Genomic DNA, 23,635 nt, shown 5'->3' on the forward strand with positions numbered 1-23,635 from the left:
TATTTCATCCACTGATACCAACTGGGTATAATTCCCTCCACTTACACCAATGAAGGGAGCACAACTCCTTCCAATGACACCAATGATGAGGCACAATTCCTCCCAGTGACACAAATGATAGCATCCAATGACATCAATGATAGGGCAGAATACCTCCCAATGACACCAAAGGGGCATTATTTTTTTCCCACTGATGTCAGGACCTTTTCTACTCCCTCTGGCTGCAGTCCGGCCCTTGCAAAGTCTGAAGGACAGTAAACTGGCCCTTTGTTTAGAAAGTTTGGAGACCCCCTAATCTAGAACAAGTAGAGAGATCCTGGGACTTTTATTCACTTTGTTTTTTTTTCAGGACTGTGCCTGAAAGATATAGAAACAAGGCACAGGAAGGCAACTAGAATTTTCAGAAGCTAACCAGCAATAACAGACTCCTCATCCTCTAATGGCAGGTCTATTTTTTTTTTTAAACCTCAGCGTGGTTTCCCTTCTTTTCACAACAGGATGTATGCTATTTCTTGTGGACCATTCCATATTTAGTATACTGTATGTCCTTCCTAATAAGATACACAGTAGTGAATCTTAACCTCCCTAGCGGTCTAATTATGTCCATATTTCTGTGCTCAAAGCGGTACATTTTTTTGCATGGAAAATATGTATTTTTTTTATTGTAGGCCTGTAATTTTTAGGAATAACTCAATGAAATCTGTCCAAACAAGAGTCTAGTAAACATCCCGCGTAGGATAAAACTTGAAACACAAAATCTTAAAATTATAATTTAATAAATAATCATAAAAAATAATAATATAATAATAAATTTAATTCAATAATATAATCAAACCAAAAACACTGAAATTTGAAATAGAGCGTCAAGTTTGCACATCACTGAGCTTAGTCGCAAAATCGTTTTCAGTGTCTGATGACGAATTTCCCCACAAATCATTATCACTCAATTCTACAAGTAGTTCTAATTTACTATCGCTGTTCTCTAGCTGATCTAAAACCGCTTTTGACCTAAAAAGGATGCTTTTTGGACGCCATGGATGTTTCTCAGTTTCCAGGCAGAAAGAACAGTAAAAATGCAGGCAGGGCGCAGGACAAAGCACTAGGGACAAAATGTATGTAAAATGCTTTGATACAGTAATGTTATACTATGTGATTTTAGTGATTTTAGTGAATGTCACTTTTTGTCAGTTTCAAATTTCCCGCTGTTCCGTCCCCCGTACGTCCCGACGCTCGCAGGGGACTGAACCCAGATGACAGATGCCGGCATCCGCCGGATTACATTGCCGGGGACACTGCAGGGGGGACACTGCGGGAGCGCAGGACAAGGTAAGTGATCGAGGGATCCCGGAGCAGCGCCGCATGGTAAGCCCGAGTGTAGCTCGGGGTTAACGCTTGTGGTACTGAAACTTTACACCGAGCTACACTTGGGAATACCGCCAGGGAGGTTAACATAACTACAGTAAAAGAGATCGCATCAAACCACAGATCCAATGTTTCTTGCCCTGGTTCACCAGAATCCACATATAGCAAAGATCCTGTAGAGGGCTGCAACAATCTTTAGAGAAAAATAAGGAATAGTAGTTTCCACATAAGGCTTCTCTTACATCTATTCTGCTTCATATGAGACATCCTTAGAGCGGGCATCGAGCAAAAACAATCAGTGCTAATGATTACTAAAGACCATTCTACATAATGAACTGAAGTCAGATTTTCCACAGCTGCTCACATGTGTAAAGAGCAGACCTTCTTCCTCAGTCTGTGTAGTCCAACTTTATCTCTCTCTGTTTGCTTCATGACCAAAATATTCACATTTCTAAGACAAGGTTGGATGTGATTGACTAGCGAAAATAGCAAACAAACCGCACTTCGTGTACACCAAACAAAAAATGAACAGTTTGCCTTTATTACAAAAAAAAAAAAAAAAAAAAAAAAAAGCTTAAAGCAGAACTCTAGCTTGCCCTTAACCACCTCCCCCCCCCCCCCAACCTGTCCCCGAGACACCCTTCAGAGGATTTATTTTTTAAAACAACCTATACATATCTTTTTTCTTCAGTCTTCAGGCTGGTCCAGTGACATCATTCTTTTTCGCGTTGAAGGGCGGTGTTTTCTCTTGTTGAAGGGGTTCTGTGAATGACACTGGTCGTCCTATCCAGAAGACTGGTGTCATCTAATGTTACAGAAGTTTTGCAGGAGACTAAAGGTGAGCACTGCAGCAAAAACTGCTTTATTAATTTTTACAGATGTAAAGCAGAATTTTTGGTCAAGAACATCCTGGAGGTTCCACTTTCACATGAAAAAAAAAATCATTTTAAAAGTCACTGGACAGTTTAGGCAATTCTGAATGGCATACATCTTTAACAAGAATGCATGGATTTTATACAAAATCACTTAAACATCCACTATTACTAATCAACCAGAATCTAAGGAATAAATCTTACACACCCAAAACTGTATAATAATTAAAATAAATAAATAAAAAGAGAAAGATGAGGATATTTGCTTACATAGACCACATACAAACACCTGCTGTCTTATCCTACTAGCAGCCAAACATGGGTAATTGCCACCAAAACATAAATACAAATGTTATTATCAGTGCCTCGATTTTGCATAAATCCTGTATATACTTTCAAACAGAGTAATGGAGTGGGAGACAAATGACAGAAATGTAAAAATGCAGGGGTGAATATAAGCTAAATTCAAAACAAAAAATATTGTTATAACCTTTATATTTTTCCTGTTGCAAGGAAAATGTTACACTACCGAGTGTGGGAGGAAAATGCATGAAACAGCTCTTGCTGTGCAAGAAGCAGAAAGTAAGACTTTGACTGGCCAAATTTGTGTACAGTCACAGCACACAATACACATTTCAAAGAGGCAGTTCAGAGCTTCGAAACGAGCTCCCCCACTCCAGGACAGAAGGTGAATCTTGAAAACTTGGAGCCTGGACACGCTGGGGAATTCTCAGAACATGCATGAATGCTTTGGGACAGCCTCAGTGCACGCAAGAAACGTACAGAGCCAACTCAGGCCATGCATGAGCTCACCAACCTAGTCTAGAAATGACACACAAGGAGGGGGAGAATTTAATAATACAATGTACTGTAGTTTAACACTATAAAATGTGTGGTTATAAAACTGGCATTGTTTCATTCTGTATGGGATAAAACATTAAACTTGCATAGACCAGGTGAATTCAAGTGGAACTGCAGGCAAAGCGCTAAATACACAGTCAAAATACATATATATTATTTGTTTATCTGGCAGAGAATCTGATGGTGTATACTACCTCCAGAAGTATGGGCCAACAATGGGAGCCAGATTTTCTTCCTCACTGACAAATCAATATATGGGCTGGTGGTAGATAACCTACATTTGTTGGAGGTAGTTATCCTTTTACAGCACACATTAAACTTTATTTGCACTACAGGTTGTCCCTAAAGTCTGGGCACATAGGCAAAATGCATATTGAGAAAAAAACAGTGATATTTCCTATGTGTCCAGACTTTAGGGACACCCTAATATTTATATGTACTACTCAGGTGGTAAATTAGTCTTTATTTTTATCTTATATAAAATGCGAATGGAATACATTTGATTTTTACTAGACAAGAAAACAGATGTATTCCCTTCTTTGGTGAGAATTTAATAGGGGAAGAGAGAAGGATGAACATGGAATTAAATTGGAAACCCCTATCAGGTAGCAGCATTTCATAGGCCGATTCAGGTCACCCCTGCCACATGGTTAAAGGAATTCCAAACAGATAGCTTTTAAGTTTTAGACAGATATGTACCAATGAAGCAAGCTTTGAGAGGGAAGCTAAATATATTTATGCAAATGGTAAAGACCTATGTGCTGCTATGTTCCAATTATAGTAATAATATCAGGGAAGAAGATTGTTGCACTCACTCCTCTGGTGTAGTCACACTCAAAATAAATAAATGAAAAAAAAATGTGGTGCACTCATCTCATCATAAATAGAACCATAAGCTTTAAAAGCATAAAGCAAAAACACATCACGTATCAGAAATTTTGGAGACACATTTTCCTTATAAAGCATGTTTTTGGCCTATTATAATTTATAGGTCAATGGTCAAGATGAGAAGGGAGTGGGACCACAAGTCAAGAACGGTGTTGATTATGGCTGGATGTTAATGCAACGCATACTGGACGTTCATTATCTGTTAAATTTGTTTGAACTGTCACTTTATGCTTTCAAAGCTTATGGTTCTATTTATGATGATAGCGCACCACATTTTTTTCATTTAAATATATTTATGATAGGTTTGTTGATAGCGGATACACAGGAAGTTCTAAATAGAGAATATAGAATTGCTAAATTGAAAACCAGGAATGGACTGTTCTATAGGAGAGGCTAAATGAGAGTTGAAAACTCTGTGTTTTCAAGTGGCTATAGTACTGAGTTTATTAAGATCAGGAATATAATTGAAAGATAATTCCCTATACTCTATGATGATTAGGTTTATGCTGAAGTTTTGGGAAAGGATGTAAAAATTGTATCCAGACGTGCTATTTTGATACAAAGAAGTAAAGTAATTGGTTACAAATTAGAGGTAATTACATTATAAAGGTCGGTTCACCCAGGGAATTGTACATGAACGCCCTCTGCATTCCTGTAGGATTCACATACAGTGCTTTGCATTCTGAATGGGCTGAAATCACACTGCACCAAAAGTAATGCATGCGATACTTTTGGAAACTCACTGCAACTACATCACATGGTACTTCTGTACCGTGAGATCCAATTCGGGCAAGTGCATTGCATTATTAACCTGTGTTTGAGATGTCATTAACTTAATATTGACACCCGTTGCAGATCGCAGGAGTGCAATTTGAACCTGGCGCAGGAAATGACACGGCATGCGGGTTTTCTGCACCGTTTTGTGGTGTGAACCAGCCTTTAGTGTGAAAATGGCAAGTGACCATGTTGCATGCACATATTGAGAGTTCAGTTAAATTTATTGTTAGCGATAAAGAATTTAAGACTTCATAATTTATTAAATTTTAACACTTGATACATTGTATATCTCTCACATATATGATTTTCCAGATTCAATATGTTGGCAGAAAAACAAGGAGACTTATGAATCATATGCATGATCACCTATGACACTGGAAAGAATCTTTGAATGTAGCAAACATTTCAATGAACGCCATAGGGTGATATTTCTATTATACTGGAAATAGAGTTATAACTCCTAGGAGAGGTGGGGATGTGTTCTGACTATTTTGTAAGAGAGCTACAGTATATTAGATATTCAATTTACAAACTCAAATTCTAAGAAGTTTAATTTGGAGTGGGATGTGACCCATTTTTATGAATGAACCAGTGCACCTCTGAGAGTGTGATTCAAAACACGTGTTTTCATGCATCTCTTCTGGGATTTAATTAATGTAATTTTATGCTTAATCTGGGCTATACAATTGTACCGATTATCATTATGTGAGTCTACATTTTAAGTTGTTTGAAAATATTACTTTGTACCTCTCAGTGTAAAGTCTTGGATATATTACAATAAAGAAGTTGGTTTTATTGGACTGTGATCATCCATGTATCTGCTAATGCATACAGACATGTTTGTAGTCCACATCATGAGCAGCCTAGAATGACAACCATGGCTCCCTCTCTAGATCAAGTGGAGGTTTGGAGTAGCCACCCAGGGACAGAAAGTATGTTATTTGCAGGATTACCAGGTGAAAGTAAAGCAGAAAAAGGTGCAAATTGCATAATTGGTTTTAGGTATATTTTAATAACCCAATCAGTTTGGGGGTTATAAAAAAATAAATAAAAAAGCAATCCTACTATATCAATAATTAAAATTGCTTTGTGCATTCGCATTTGACATAGTCTGCCCATTTCTTTTGTGAAAATGTTGTAGCCTAGAAGAAAAATAGATTTGATGTAAAAAATTGGCAAACAAATAGCACGATGAAGATATACAATTTATTTTGCTAATCTTTATAAATGTAATTTAATAATTTCCCTTTGGGATTACTAAAGTAATCTAAATATGAATTAGCCACCTAATTATACAAGCTATGCTTGAGTTAAAAAAAAAAAATCACCAATGATTTCCTTATATTCTTTAGTCAGTGCTTAAAAGATTCATAATATTTAAAAAAGCATCAATAAAGCTTTTTTTAATATTTTGAATGCACTAGCTATGCAGAGAAATGGACAGCAATATTAAATTATACAGACAGACCTATCAAAATGACACATAAAGATCAAAGTTGAGCGTACAAAAAAAAAAACTGTGTGCGCTCACATTTTATATTGCGTATTGTGTAGAATCTCTTTCAATTCATTTTCGTTTCACCAGAGTTTTCAGGAGACATATGTTCAATAATATCTGTTAAGAGTTTAGCCATACCTTAGGTATCCAACTTTCAAAGCAGTAATACTTTATTTAATCCGAGATAGGGGGAAAAAAAAAAAAAATCTACCTGTGCTTTGTCCATGTTATCTAACAATATACAGTGCCTTCAAAAAGTATTCTTACCCCTTGAAATGTTGCACATTTTGTCATGTTACAACCAAAAACGTAAATGTATTTTATTGGGATTTTATGTTATAGACCAGTGGTGGGCAACCTTTTTTTTCAACTGAGCCAAATCTCGCCAAAACCACGATTGAAATTTATTTTGAGAGCCACATTTTTAAAACTGAAAATACATCCCCCATATAGTACATCATCCCCCATAGTAATTCATCCCCCATATAGTAATTCATCCCCCATATAGTAATTCATCCCCCATATAGTAATTCATCCCCCATAGTAATTCATCCCCCATATGGTAATTCATCCCCCATATGGTAATTCATCCCCCATATGGTAATTCATCCCCCCTATAGTAATTCATCCCCCATATAGTAATTCATCCCCCATAGTAATTCATCCCCCATAGTAATTCATCCCCCATATAGTAATTCATCCCCCATATAGTAATTCATCCCCCATAGTAATTCATCCCCCATATAGTAATTCATCCCCCATATAGTAATTCATCCCCCATATAGTAATTCATCCCCCATATAGTAATTCATCCCCCATATAGTAATTCATCCCCCATAGTAATTCATCCCCCATATAGTAATTCATCCCCCATAGTAATTCATCCCCCCTATAGTAATTCATCCCCCCTATAGTAATTCATTCCCCATATTGTGTCAATTCACTTACCGTTGCTCCGCGCGTTCTTCTCGCCGTGTTCCCGCGCCGTTCTGGTCTTCAGGGCGGACTGTGAGAGGAGAGGAGTTTGTCACGCTGCCCCACCTACATCCTGGCTGCCCCGCCTACATCCTGACAGCTGCAGAGTCCTGACTTTTGGGGCGGCCGCCCGAGAGGAGGGAGGGGGGCGGCCGCCCGGGAGGAGGGAGGGGGGCGGCCGCCCGGCACACAGAAGAGCCGCATTTAAGTTTGTAAAGAGCCGCATGTGGCTCGCGAGCCGCGGCTTGCCGACCACTGTTATAGACCAACACAAAGTGACACATAATTGTGAAGTGGAAGGAATATGATAAATAGTTTTCAACATTTTTTACAAATAAATATCTGAAAAGTATGGGGTATGCATTTGTATTCAGCCCCCGAGTCAATACTTTGTAGAACCACCTTTCCCTGCAATTCCAGCTGCAAGTCTTTTTGGGTAGTTCTCTACCAGCTTTGCACATCTAGAGAGTGACATTTTTGCCCATTATTCTTTGCAAAATAGCTCAAGCTCTGTCAGATTGGATGGAGAGCGTCTGTGAACAGCAATTTTCAAGTCTTGCCACAGATTCTCGATTGGATTTAGGTCTGGACTTTGACTGGGCCATTCTAACACATAAATATGCTTTGATTTAACCATTCCATTGTAGCTCTGGCTGTATGTCTAGGGTCATTGTCCTGCTGGAAGTTGAATCTCCGCCTTGGTCTCAAATCTTTTGCAGACTCTAACAGGTTTTCTTCTAAGATTGCCCTGTATTTGGCTCCATCCATCTTCCCATCAACTCTGACCAGCTTCCATGTTCCTGCTGAAGAAAAGCATCGTCACATGATGCTGCCACCACCATGTTTCACAGTGGAGGTGGTGTGTTCAGGGTGATGTGCAGTGTTAGTTTTCCGCCGCACATAGCATTTTGCTTTTAGGCCAAAAAGTTACATTCTGATCTCATCTGACCAGAGCACCTTCTACCACACGTTTGCCGTGTCTCCCACACAGCTTCTCGCAAACTGCAAACAGGATTTCTTATGGCTGTCAACAATGGATTTCTTCTTGCCACTCTTCCACAAAAGGCCAGATTTGTGGAGTGCACAACTAATAGTTGTCCTGTGGACAGATTCTCCCACTTATACTGAGATTAAATTACACACAGGTGGACTCCATTTACTAATTAGGTGACTTCTGAAGACAATTGGTTCCACTAAATTTTAGTCAGGGGTATCAGAGTAAAGGGGGCTGAATACAAATGCACGCCACACTTTTCAGATATTTATTTGTAAAAAATTTTGAAAACCTTTTATCATTTTCCTTCCACTTCACAATTATGTGCCACTTTGTGTTGGTCTATCACATAAAATCCCAATAAAATACATTTAAGTTTTTGCTTGTAACATGACAAAATGTGGAAAATTTCAAGGGGTATGAATACTTTTTCAAGACACTGTATTAAACCAGACTCTTTCAAACTTTCCCCCCCTCTAGATTAACTCATAGAAAAAAAAAAATTGAGGTCTCGGGCAATCTCTGAAATCATTTTCTGCTCTACAGTTTATGGTATTTTAGCATAATCAGCGAGTTGTAGAAATATTAAATAAAATAATAAAGTTTACCACTAGGGCTTATGCACATGGGGGTGTGTTTCCTTACAGTGTAAACATGCTGGTATAATTTGGTGCCCTGGAGCCCCTGGACCATACACAGACTTGAAAACTTTTGTTCAGCTGTACATTGCCAAAATACAGTATGCACTTATATCCCCTTCCTGCCCAGGCCAATGTTCAACTTTCAGTGCTCTCACACTTTGAATGGCAATTACTCATCATGCAACACTGTACCCATATGTAATTTACGTAATTTTTTCACACAAAGTGCTTTCTTTTGGTGGTATTTAATCAACACTGGGGTTTTTTATTTTGCACAAAAAATGTTCTGTTATTACATTTTGCAAATCAGTAATTTTTCTTCAGAAATTTTGAGCAAAATTTATACTGCTACATTTCTTTGGTAAAAATCCCACAAATCAATGTACATTATTTGATCTGTGCGAAAGTTATAGAGTCAACAAGCTATGATATCAATCATTGAAAATTGATCACACCTGATGTACTGATGGCCGATCTCATTTTTTGAGGCCCTAACATGCCAGGACAGTACAAATACCCCCACATAACCCCTTTTTGGAAAGTAGACATTCCAAAGTATTTAGTAAGAGGCATGGTGAGTTTTTTGAAGTTGTAATTTTTTTCCCACAATTCTTTTTCCCCCCGCAAAATTGTCATATTAACAGGTTATCACACACGGCATAGGAATACTTGCAACTACAACGTGGATAAAGAGGAGAAAAGACTGCACTTTTCCCAGTGTCCAAAGGAATACAAGTTGATGGCATATTAAAAGGTGTTTATTGACAGTAATGACAAGCACAGCAAGCCAATGCGTTTCGGGGGGGAAAGTACACCCTCTTCTTGCAAAAATGCAGAAAAAGCATAAGTATGTTATGTATCATAACACACTTACAATTTTGATATGATCATTCTGCATTTTAGCAGTTTTTTTCCTTTTAGACATTTTTCTTATACATTTCTTCTTCGCATATTTTTCATGTTTGACAGCCCTGAAGGAGGGGAGGGGGGAGTCTTTCCCCAAAACACATTGGCTTGATGTACTTTTTCTTACTGTCAAACGCCTTTTAATCTACCATTAAACTTGTATTCCTTTAGACACTTTCCTTCAGAACCCTAGCTGACCAACCTTGCATTAAAACTAATGTATGAACATAAAACTAAATCTATTCTATCAGCTTTGCAGCAATCTCCAGGAAAGGCATATCAAATACACCATTGCACATGTGCACAGCCACATACTGTATGAACTAGGTGAGGAAAACCCATTGCATATTTTTAACTGAAAGCTGAACTCCAGGCAAACAGCTGCATACACAGATTAACCACTTGCCCTCCAGAGCATTTCCCCCCTTCCTGACCAGGCCATTTTTTGCAATACGGTGCTACGTAAATTTAACTGACAATTGCGCGGTCATGCAACGCTGCACCCAAATTAAATTTACATCCTTTTTTTCCCTACAAATAGAGCTTTCTTTTGGTGGTATTTGATCGCCTGTGTAGTTTTAATTTTTTGCGCCATAAACAAAAAAAGACAATTTTGAAAAAAATATATTTTTTACTTTTTGCTATTAAACATGTCCAGTAACAAAAATGCAAAAAAAAAAAATCTAATTTCGTCATAAATTTAGGCCAAAATGTATTCTGCTACATGTCTTTGCTAAAAAAAAAAAATCTCAATATGTATAAATTAATTGGTTTACGTGAAAGTTAGCATTTACAAATGGCGGTATGTATACTGGAATTTTTTTTTATTTTTTTTTGCTAGTAATACTGGTGATCAGCAAATTATAGCGGGACTGCGGCAGCATTCTGAAACTTCACTGCCGGTTTTTAAATGTAATTACCGGCTTTTTTTTCCCTTCACTATAGCTCCTAGAAGGAGCTGTCATTCCCCCCGCCGCTATAGGAAACAAAGGGGTGGGGTCACCCGGTGACCCCACCCCATTGTTTCCTTTAGCGGCGGGGAGAATGAGAGCTCCTTCTTGGAAAAAAAAGCCAGTAATTACATTTAAAAACCGGCATTGACATATAGTGGCAGCTAGTGAGGGGGCCTGAGTATATACACTGCTCCTTCACTGTATACACTGCTCCACTCCTGCCCCCTCCTTACACACACTGACACCCCACCCCCTACAAAGAGGACCTGTCACTCATATACTAATCACATAGGGGACGATTGGTCCCTTATTTGATAGCAATCAGAAGTTAAAGCTAATAAAAATACACATTAAAGTAAAAAAAAAAAAAAATATATATATATATATATATATATATATATATATAAATAAATAAATAAAATGAGCCTCCCCGCCCCCACATTTGCAGACATTTTGGTTTTCGGCCACATGCATTCTGAATTTTCAGTATAGGTTTCGGCACCAGAATTTCCATATCAGTGCACCACGAATGTAAAGGAGCTATTTTACCTACCAAAGGATTGACATTTCTGTCCATCCAGCTTAGCTATTTGGCTGACAGATTTTTTTTTTCTACTGCAGATCAGTAACACTTACAGGTCTGCTCCCCACCTCCATGCCTATCCTGTGACTGGACAGTAAATTGAGAGGAAGCAGACTGATGAGAATCTCTGTCACTCTACATGCTCCTTTCTGTACAGCACAGTTGAATGGTTCCTTGTGTTGTTTCTCTTTCCAAGTCTGAACTTTTGCATCAGCACCTTGCAGTTCCATTATTGCAAAGTCCAATTCAATTACTTTTGCTGCTTGCAATAAAAAAATAATTAGATACAGAGCTGCATTAATCGGCCAGAAGTGCAGCTTGAAATGAATATAATTAGAGGGTTGTTTTAGGCTTTATAGGCCACAGTAGTTCTCACTAATGCAAAGCTGCTCTGAGATACAGCAGCCCTTCTGGTCTCTGCCAGAGTTGCCAGTCTGCCATTCTATGCCTTGTAAATATAAATATTAATGGATTTTCACAGAGTGTGACCAGACTATTTATTGGCATAAAAACTAATTTATTTGCTTCACTATTCACATCTCATTACCTAGCCACTGCTATAATTTCCCAACACAATAGACCCCTGCATTTTAGTGTAATGACTCTCACATTTTATTTTATACTAATGTCATGTGGAAAGGAAAATATATGAGCAAAGGGAAAGAGGTAAAGGGAAGTATGGTCACAGTGTTTATTTAAACAAAAACACAATCAGAATGGAGCCTCTATCAGAGTTAAAAGATCAGAACTAAGTTACAAATGTGCAAACCAAAAGAACATTTCTACTTAATTACTGCTAAGTATCTTAAATATATTATTGTCACTTTTAAATACATCACCTTTTGCATGTCCCAACATTGTAAACCCTAAATTTTCACATATCCTTGAAAAGGTGACAAACTTCAGAACCGTATATTTTCCCAAAGCCTGTACAGGTTATTCGTTTAGAGTCGTCTGCAAATAATGGCCCTACAATTATTGTTCTCACTCCAGCATGTATGGCAATATGTATTCTGCATGTGTAACACAATCAACGTTTTTGTTTGCATGCACGCAATCCATGCAATTACGATGGTACGTATGTGTATGTGAGGGTGGGATGGCTCAAAAGTTTTTTGAAGAGGTGGGGGGGGGGGGGTTAAGTGCTTGGGAGAACTTTAATTTTTTTTTATTACATGCCTTGCCTCCTTCCCCTCTACCTGCCATGCTTGCTTCCGGGAACACAGGGCCCTTCCAAACACACTAAAACGTCAAGAGGGGTGCATTGCAGCAAATGGCCCCACATGCAAGGAGCCTAAAGAACTGAAAACTACACTTTAAACTCCTATTTCATCCCAAAGAGGACCAAGTGCATATAGCACCAGTTAAATCATAACAGTAAAAGTTCACACAGAGCTACAGGGCTGTGTAATCTAGCTGCAGCTGCTTAATATACATGGACCCAGTTGATGAATTAAACAGAACCATTGAACATTGGATCTTTTATTTCTCTGAATGAACGATCAGTGATGTTGGGCCGATGCAGTGTAGGAAACTTCTGAAGAGCTGACTGTTCATCAAGGAGGCATATGTTTAGAAGCACCAGATAATAGATCACACAATGCCACAGACTGTGTGAACTTTTGTGAAGGGCAACTCCCTTCAAAGTGACCCTTGCTACCACAGACCAGCGCTGTCACTCATAAGTCCATCTCCTATGTAGAAGAATGACTAGACAGAGGGAGGAGACCTGTTTTACCATGCTGCTTAGCAAAAGCATAACAAATTCTAACAACATATAGCACTTTGTCCCCTACGTAATTAAATTACAGTTAAACTAGTTGAAGTTTTTTGGGTGTAACACAACCAAAAAAAACTATAATCTTTGTACCCAGGATGTGTGTAGCACATGAAGTGTATAATATTTGGGTTTGAGTAATCAAAGCAGGCATTACTGTATACTCAGAGGTTGTGTTGATAGTTGTCAGAAAAGCAGTCTGAATCAGTGTTTATAAATACCACTGCTCATACCAAATATACACAGATACAAAAAGTAACATTGTTACTTTTGTATCATTCTGTTCATTCATCTACAGATCAAAAAGATGGACTTAAATCTGCAAATGATGTCAGTTAAAGCAACCTGACAAGTTTTTTTGTTCCTCTGTTTAAAATCTTGTTAACCCTTAGTTTACTCTCTTCAACTATTATTATCCTGCAGATTTTTTGTTTCTAGTTTATTAACTATTATTTAAACTATTTTGTACTTGTTAATATTTTTTATACATATGACATATTTAGGCTTTTCATATTTAAAAAAAGAGTAACACTGGAAAAAAAACAAAACAAAAAAAACCTAAACAAAAAATAAGTTTGCAGCACTCTGTACCAGAATCATCATTTTAGTGTCATTTTAAAACAGGGCAAAATTCTTATATCTGCTGTAATACTATTTTTTCTTAAAAAACACTGTAAAAAAAAGAAAGTGTGTTTTGTTTAGGTTTGTTGCATTTTATTTTCAATGTTGAAAGACAACAATGTGAAAATAAAGCCTTGTTTGGTGGCCACAAACATGCTGTGATTACGAAAAACAATTTGGGGTGTCATTAACAAATGTTAGGCATCCACGGGCATCTCCCAATGCAGTGCATTCATGTTCGGTGCAGAAAACATGCATGGAATGTGCCTTTTCCTAGCCATGTTCCGGTGTGAAGGAGCCCTAAAACAGTCAATCATGGTTCTAAAGTGGTGCTAAATCAAGACTAAAGGAGTGCACCGAACAACAGATGTTAAGTTCAGTTGCCAATTTTATCAAGACAGACAATCTATTTGTTGAAAAGGTGACACTGATTTATTCCCTCTACTCTTTATATAGCAATATAATAGGTTTAGGTGACAGTGATAGATTGTTAATGCCATTAAAATATATAATTATATTTCAATTACAGTATATACAGCCAATAGTTTATGCAGTGCTTTACAAACTGTCCATTCACATCACACACACATACATACATACATATACACACACACTGGGGCCAATTTAGGTCTCATGCATATGGGTGTGAAGAAAAGAGGCATTTTTTTCTTCTTTTTTACTGTTCCCTGCATTAAAGTAAAAAAAAAAAAAAAAAAAGTCTCAGCATTTGTTTGCCCCCCCATCCTAAATAGTTACCTTACTTGATCCAACGCTGTGCCCTGTGTGTACTTGCTCTCTCCTCTCTCACTCTGCATTCACAAGACAGAGGTAGCAGCACAGGTAGAACATGCAAACAGTGTCTTGGTTATATAGAGACATTATTAGAAAACATTTCTCACTAAAATATCATGATGAAAAACAGCAAACATAATTTCATTGAGATTTCCAACTTCTGTTTCTGATGATCCTGCCAGCGTTTGGGACTTCCTTCAACAGGGTGACAAAGCAGATTCTCGTGCAGTGAAGTCACTGAAGCGTTGTCATACAGTTGAGCGCTGTGCTGTCACACAAGCAGAGGAGGGCTCTTTACATTGACACCATTAAAAAAAAAAAAAAAACACCTCCTCAACGTCATTTAGGTGCTCTAAAACCTGCTTGTGCACTACTTTTTCTTTTTGCAACACTGACATATGAGCCGATTTTCCTTTTGGCTACATGCACACATATTCATACGTACAGTGAGTGTTTTTTTATGTATTTTTTCTTCTCACACATTTTTGAGCAGATTTGCAAATATTTTAGGTGTTTTTTTTCAGGTGTCTTTCAACTAAAAGATGTGGAGTGCTGCTAAAAAAAAAGGGATAGCTGCTGTTTGAGCAGAAAATCATGCAACAAATCACTAGAAAAAAAAGTTTAAGTCTATGGGAACAAAAAAGCTGAAACCTGCCAGAAAGTAGCTTATGTACTTTTTTTGAGTGACAGGTGTTTTGCTGTAGGCGATAAAATGCTCAAATGTGAACAGGGGATATTGGAATGAATGGAATTTTGCTTGTTGAGTGTTTCTGTGCCTCAAGCTAAAAAACACTCAAGTGTGAACAGGGTCTTAGGTTTTACACACCCTATATTAATATGGTGCAAAAGTAAACAGGTCAAATTCATTACCTGTAAAAGAAAAAAAAAAAACACCCCACAGAGGCCAAATTTATCCAAGGTACTCTGTGCTGCATAAGTTATTTGCATGCATTTATGCACTTGAGAAGATCCAATGTAAGCATTCAGAACACAGGTTTAATGCTTAAAGTAACAAAAACTTGGAACAGCTTTTACTACATGATACAGCAGCACCTCTCATCCACAAGTCATGAGATAACAGCACTGAAATATTCTACAGAATATTTTAGCAAGCCTTGCATAATATTGGAAGGAACAGCTAAGCGAGCATACATGCACCACGCAAACACGAGAAGAGCTGCAGGACAGAACACTATGTTTCTCTGTCACTTTTGTATTGAAAAAAAAAAAGGTTGCCCAGCTATTTAAAGCACAAAGAAATAGAGATATCAAGCCAACATGCTTCTTGCATTCTTCGTGAAGTGTGTAACACTGAATTTATAAAGACATCAAGCAATATTTATTTTTTTACTTACATGATTACCATGAACAACAGCAATACTGCCACCTTGCAGCATAGAGGTTCTGGGTTTGATTCATATCAAGACATTGATTGGACACATTTTGTACATGCCTTTGTTTGCAAGGGCATAACCTTAGCACTAGCATCACATGCAAATGCTATGGGCCAGGAAACACAGAGGGCTCTGTACACAAGTGAAGATAATATTCAAAGCCAACCCAGCTGTCAAGCAGTAGTCTTTCTAAAGAACTATATAGAATGATATAAAAATGTAGTTATAGAACTTGTATTAGAAAAGGCATAAGTAATTAAGAATACTGTACTGCTACCATACACATTACAATCTGACCATACAATATTTATACAAAATAGATTTACCAATCCTGAGTAAAATAACCCACCAATCCATTCATTCCATATTCAATCAGCCAGGCCATTGCACTACATAGTTATTGGTAGATCTAAAGGTGATTGTACAATCGGATTGTAACCTGTGTGGTGAGCTTATGGGCCCATTCACATCTATGCATTTTAAAACATGTCCATTCATGTACACAGGTTATCCTTTGTTTTAAAAGGTGCTACTTCACATTTGTGTGACATTTTGTTGTGCTGACCATTTTTTGATGGCCTACTGGGGACAATGGCCATGCATGAAAACGCATGATTATTGACAATGTACCTGAAAAAGCAGAAGATTGAGCAAGGCATGAATCCAGCCTAAAGGCAACCTATTAAACTAGTATTATGGGAGTATAAATTGCTGGGTTGCCATTTTCATTGTCAGGCTTCACCGGTCTTAGATTGTAAGCTCCCAGGATCAGGCCCTCCTAACCCTCTTGTATTGAACTGTATTGTTGCTGTATTGTCTCCCGGTATATTGTAAAGTGCTGAGCAAACTGTTGGTGCTATATAAATCCTGTATAATAATAATAATAAAGACATGAAAACCCAACACTTCATATTCCCGATGTGTGCCTGCTGTACCATTTAATTGTATGAAAAACCATCCTGTTCTCTTTGTATCGCTTCCTTTGTGTGAAGTCCCTGATGTTCCTGGCAGTCCCTCTGCTTTCCTAATAAAAGCTGACCAAACTAAGCAGAAGAGCACAGACTGGTAAACTCTCTAGCTATGCTGGGAACTCAGGCTGCTCTCTTCTAATGATCAGGCTTGTGCTGACACCCGTCAACCCCACAGCCTGGTACTAGGAAGATCATTGTGCTGCAGTTTCTTCTCCCTGAGCTCCTTATAATGGTTTTTATATCAATACACAGATGTTTTACAAGGTGAGGGTTTACATATACTTTAAACGGCTGACTCACAAGAAGTGTGAAGTCAAGTTTCATACTGGTTCTTGCCAAGTAGTAAAGACTAAGGATAAAGATGATACACCAAAACATTTTTTATGCAATGGGACATAAGAATAACTTTCTGTGTGAAGACAATTATGCATGTGCTTCCTTGTGGTCTACTTTAAAGCGGAGTTCCAATCATTTTTAGGAATTGCCCACATTGTAATGTACACCGCTAGTGAATCAAGATATGGATACTGAAATGTAGAAATTTCCTTTTTTAGTAATGTTCCCCGCGACTGCCGGTTAGGGCCACCTAGGCAATTGCATCATCAGCCTTGCCCGTTGAATCCTGGGATATCTACATCATCGATCCCAGGAGTATTTGTGCATTTAATGAAGGGTACACAAAGCATGCCTCGCAGTGTCATTACTGCTCATGCACGAGATCTCAGGGTGCACGCTGGGTAGCCAGCTGCACAAAATCCAAGAAATGAAGCCAGGCCGACTTCAGCTGCCCAAATCCTGCATGGCCGCAGCAAGAATTGAGGGGGACAAAAGAAAAATAAGCAGTTTGTAAGTAGTTACAATGTGTACATGGGCAACATTATCCATTCTGCTTATGAGGAATTACAATGATCCCTGCAATGGTATTAATGCAATGTTGGCTAGGAGACTGGAACTCCGCTTTAAGTAAAGAATATATCAAAAAGGGATGGAAACTGCAGCTTATAAAAAAATAGATTCAACAATGTGTGGTTCTATATTTCTCTTTTGACAGGTTTCTGTTATAAACAGGATGGTCACATAATTTGCAGGGCACAACACTTTTAAAGGCCTGTTTGTGTGGCGTGCTTTTGGAGCGTTTTAGGTGCACTACCATTGAATTCTTCAGAAAGTGCAAATTGAAGAAGTGGCAGAATGCAGCATGCAAGACTGCTTTTAGCAAACCACACATAATAAAGGCACAGGTGTGAAAGGGGCCTAAATCAATTTACCCTGTAAGCACAGTAATAAAGATAAAAAGTACCAGCTATTTATTGATTTAGTCTTATTAAAAAGAAAAAAAGAAAGTATTTATATTTGGGAAAATCTGCAATATAAATAATCACAATAAAATTCTAAAAAAAAGCAGACACATTTTCAACACTATTACAAGAGATCGACCTAACTTTAGAAGGGATCATATACATAAAAATGAACAGAATATGCAAGCAAGTTGACTTTTTTTTAATGTATTGCACTGTTTTTTTTACTTAATTTTTTTTTCTATACAGTCAAGTGATATCTAAACCTGCATTTACACCTGGGCAGAGGATATTCCTACAGTTTTGAAGTATTTTACAAGTTTTATGCAAACAATTTTGCTCATGTATCAAACTTCAGGTGTTTTTTGCTTATGCTGGGAAAAGGGGGGAAAGCAGAAGAATTTTTCAGGTGCAAAACACATGTGGTAAACTTTGAAGTCTACAGGGGCAAAAACACTAAAAACACGCTAAAATGTAAGAAAAAAAAAAAACCTCAAACAAAAAAAACCCCACACTATTTACTTTTCTATAAATAGGATGTACTGCATACAAGTGTGAATGGGGACAATTAGAAATCATGATATTTCCCATGTTTAGTCAGGGGTAGTGAAACAATTTGAAAAAAGTAAACAGGGGTTTGGGTTTTTGATTCCATTATAAAACATGCATTGTGTTGAAGTAACTTGCTTCATGTTGCATAAGGGCTGTTTCACACCAAAGTCAATTGGTGTGCTGGGCAGCATTACCCAACACAACCCTAATCCAATAGTAAGGGAAAGAACACTGCCCTCTGCACTGCATCGCTGTAAGGGCCCTTTCACATCTAACGCAGTGGGATGCATTTTGGACTGCACTCCAATTGCATAGACAGTCCAAAATCCAGGCTATCCAATGGGCATAGTTCACACCATTGTACACCAAGCACTGCATGCTGCATTCCCCACACTGCAAATGCGCACAAAATGCACCGAAACGCATCACGGTGCACATAGAAGCCCAAGGAAAGAAAAAAGAAGGAAATGACCTCACAGGCCAAATGCAAATAGAAAAACATGCTTCAACTGTATGTAAATGTGCGCAAACTGTATGTAAAACTTGCATCAAATGCATGCATATGCAAGAGGAAAAACATGCAGATGTGCAGTTTCTAGTGTGAATGGGCCCTAACTGTGCATTCCACTGCACATGTACATCGATTTGTACATGACTGTGCAGTACAAATAAAATGTAAACTGTCCTTTGGCTACCCATTGAATTAACAAGTAGTGATCCCAAAAGCAGCAACCAGGGCCACTGCCAGCACCACAGTTATGAACTACAGGTTCCCCACTGCAACAAGCTTGCAAACAATATCCTCAACAACCAAATAGCTATTATATTTAGCACAGCTTTTATACACTCCACTCAATCTGCAACCACAAAGGAACAGACGTCACAGGAAACAAGCACACAACTAGAGAGTCTCCTGTACTGGGTAAATCATCTGCAACTGAGGCATTCCCTGCCCCTTGTATACATGAAACTGTGGGGCGGGGAATGCCTCAGCTGGTTATGACTGGCTGTGTACAGTAACAGCTTCAAGACTGGATAACTCAGGTGGGTTTGGATGAGGATCCATACACACCTGAGCTCATCCCTAGTTTGAACCCATGTGAGCCCACCAGGAAGCGGTCATTGTACTGAGCCAATTATCTTCAGCTGAGGCATTCCCCACCCCATGTATATGTGCAGCGGAGAGGCAGAGAATGCCCCAGCTAGTTCCGATTGGCTGTGTACAGTGACAGCTTCCAGACAGCATAGCTCAAGTAGGGTGAGGATCAGAACATACATGAGTTCATCCCCAACACGAGCACACCAGAAAGCTGCCACTGTACTGGGCAAATCATCTGGAACAGAGGCATTCCCTGCCTCTTGTTTATGATAAAATATGGGGAGGGGAATGCTCCGGCTGATTGCGATCGGCTGTATGCAGTGACGGCTAACCGACAGCATAGCTCAAGTAGGACTGGATGAGGATCTGAACACACCTGAGGTCATCCCTAATACAAAACATTCTGAGAGAGCCCATCAGGAAGCTGCCACTGTACCGAGACAATCACCAGTCACAGAGGCATTCCCTGCCCCTTGTTTACCTGCAGATCTGGGGTGGGATATGACTCTACCGCAGATAATTAACACTTCCTGGTGGGTTCACTCACATGGGTTCAGACAAATATCAGAACATGCCTGCGCTTATCCCTACACAATCCAAGATAATGCATCATAGCAAAAATGCATTGGAAACATGCATTAATACCTTACAAAGAGTGCATTTTAACATGTCTCAGTGTAGGTGCCATAGTGCATATGTCCAACACCTACTCATCACTCCCATTCTCTTGGATCGAGAGGAGCCCAGGGCTGGCTGTGGGAGGATATCAGAGGAAGGATGGAGGTGCACCTGTACAACATCTTCTCATCACTTCCATCCATCTGGAATGATGGGAGGCCAGGATTGACAGCAGAATATCAGAGAAAGGATAGAAGGTGCACCTGTCCAAAAGCTACACATCACTCCCATCCTCCTGGAGTGAGAGGTGTCTAGGGCTTACTACGGAATGATATTACATGAAGGATGGAGGTGCACCTGTTCAACACCTACTCATCATACCCAATGACATCCTCCTGGAATGAAGGGATCCCAGGATTGGCTGTGGAATGGTATCAGAGGAAAGATGGAGGTGCACCTGTCAGGCACCTACTCATCACTCCCATCCTCCTGAAATGACAGTAGATCAGGATTGGCTGTGGAATGGTATCAGAGGAAGGATGGAGGTGCACCTGTGCAATACCTACTCATCACTCCCAATGATATCCTCCTGGAATGAGGGGAGCCCAGGTATGGCTGTGGAATATCAGAAAAAGGATGGAGGTGCACATGTCCAGTACCTACTCATCACTTCCATCCTCCTGGAATGAGGGGAGCAGGATTGGCTGGGGAATTATATCAGAGGAAGGATGGCGGGTGCACCTGTCCAACACCTACTCATCATTCCCATCCTTCTGGAATAAAGAGAGCCAAGGATTTGCTGAGGAATGATATCAGAAGAAGGCAGGAGGTGCACCTGTCCAGCAGATACTCCTCACTACCATCCTTCTGGAATAATGGGAGCCCAGGATTGGCTGAGGAATGATATCAGAAGAAGGAAGGAAGTGCACCTGTCCAGGAGCTACTCATCACTCCCATCCTTCTGGAATGAGGGGAGCCCAGGATTGGCTGAGGAATGATATCAGGGGAAAGATGGAGGGGGCACTTGTCCAACACCTACTCATCACTCCCATGCTTCTGGAATGAGGGGAGCTCAGGATTGGCTGGGCATTATCAGGAGAAGGATGGAGGTGCACCTGTCCAACACCTACTCATCGCTCCCAGTGACATCCTCCTGGAATGACAGTAGCCCAGTATTAGCTGGGGAATGATATCAGAAGGATGGAGGTGCACTTGTCCAGCAACAAGAAAAAGAGAGGAAGGCGCCTCTAAGTGCAGTACTGCACTTAGAGGGGCCTTCCTCTCTTTTTCTTGTTACTGCATTAGAGCCTTGCTTCCACTCTAAGAAGAGCTGCCTCAGTATTAATGCTTCCATCCATCCCCGATATCCATCTGGCACCTTTATCTTACAGCTACAGAGGTTGAGCTCCAACAAGAGCGCCCTATATAACATACATTTCGTGCACTAGTCCAGCACCTACTCATCACTTCCAATGACATCCTCCTGGAATGAGGCGAGCCCAGGATTGGCCGAGGAAAGATGGAGGGGGCACCTTTCCAGCACCTACTCATCACTCCCAAATACATCCTAATGGAATGAGAAGAGCCAAGGATTGGCAGAGGAATGATATCAGAGGCAAGATGAAGGGGCACCTGTCCAGCACCTACTCATCACTCCCAATGACATCCTCCTGGAATGATCCCAGGATTGGCTGGGGAATGATATCAGAAGAGAGATGGAGGGGGCACCTGTCCAGCACCTACTCATCACTCCCAATGACATCCTCCTGGAATGATGGGACCCCATGATTGGCTGGGGAATGATATCAGAAGAATGGAGGTGAACCTATCCAGCACCTACTCATCACTCATCCTCCTGGAATGAGGGCAGCCCAGGATTGGCTGAGGAATGATATCAGAAGAGAGATGGAGGGGGCACCTGTCCAGCACCTACTCATCACTCCCAATTACATCCTCCTAGAATGATCCCAGGATTGGCTGGGGAATGATATCAGAGGAGAGATGGAGGGGGCACCTGTCCAGCACCTACTCATCACTCCCAATGACATCCTCCTGGAATGAGGGGAGCCCAGGATTGGCTGAGGAATGATATCAGAGGAGAGATGGAGGGGGCACCTGTCCAGCACCTACTCATCACTCCCAATGACATCCTCCTGGAATGAGGGGAGCCCAGGATTGGCTGAGGAACATCAGGAGAAGGATGGAGGTGCACCTGTCCTGCACTGCCACCCTCCCAATGACATCCTCCTGGAATGAGGGGAGCCCAGGATTGGCTGAGGAACATCAGGAGAAGGATGGAGGTGCACCTGTCCTGCACTGCCACTCTCACACTGACACTGTGGAATAATACATGCAAAGTCCGTCCTCGCGGAGAGCTCTTTATTGTCTATTTATAGGTCTCATGAAATCCCTGTGCAGGCATGTGCTACTTTCCCCTAAGTCCCGGCCAGCCCCGAGCCCAGCACCAGGGAAGGAAGGGAAGTGGACGAAGGAAGGGGGTTCAGCGAACGACTTAACTATTTGCAGAGTTGTTGCAGGCACAGGTCCAGGCATTCCCCTTCCACCTCCTCCGGGGTGACATGGTCGGACAGCGGACGGAGCGGGATGGGATCCTCCTCGCCGAACGGTCCCCGGAACTCCCCCAGGAAAAGCTCCAGAAACCTGCGGCAGTTTTTCTCCTCGTTGGATGGCCCGGACATCGCTTCTCATTCCTGGCCGGAGAGATGCTGGAAGGACGGCAAGCAGGAGCAGCGGCAGCACTAGCACTGGCGGAGAGCGCTCTCCTCAGACATCCTAGTACAGGGAACAGTGCTGACGACAGCAGCCCGGCACGTGACTCCGGGGGCGTGACCACACGGAGCGGGAGTTGAGCTCATCTGTGAGGAGGTGGATGTGGAGACTAGTCCACGGATGAAGAGGACAGCGAGCATTGGAGGCATAAGCAGCTCCATTCACAAATTCCCAACCTCTGCATGCTGGGGGAGAAGATGTACCGCTGTTCTCTGAGGCAGCCAATCAGATGCAACTAAAATGAGAGAACACCTGTTTGTCTGTTAAATGTTCCCATTCACATAACATTACCCACAAAGAAATACATATTGTGTTCTTAGTTTCTGGTACAACATTTTGCAAATAAATAATCTTTCTTCATAAATTTAGGCCAAAATGTATTCTGCTGTTTATCTGTGGTAAAAAAAGAACCC

The 23,635-nt window shown here is 40.2% G+C and overlaps 1 protein-coding gene across 1 annotated transcript in view; it reads right to left on the reverse strand.

Annotated features, from left to right (window-relative positions):
* The window catches only part of PPM1E (protein phosphatase, Mg2+/Mn2+ dependent 1E), a 379,043-nt gene extending 355,801 nt beyond the window's left edge, over positions 1–23,242 (reverse strand). Inside the window, exon 1 of the mRNA XM_089679184.1 lies at positions 22,950–23,242. Coding sequence (XP_089535310.1) covers positions 22,950–23,131 — 182 coding nt within the window. The 5' untranslated portion in view covers positions 23,132–23,242. The remainder of the gene's footprint in view (positions 1–22,949) is intronic.
* Positions 23,243–23,635: the final 393 nt, after the last annotated feature.

This window comes from Staurois parvus, unplaced genomic scaffold, assembly GCF_062004578.1.
Source record: "Staurois parvus isolate SC_StPar_1 unplaced genomic scaffold, SC_StPar_1.0 ptg000220l, whole genome shotgun sequence".
Taxonomy (NCBI): domain Eukaryota; kingdom Metazoa; phylum Chordata; class Amphibia; order Anura; family Ranidae; genus Staurois; species Staurois parvus.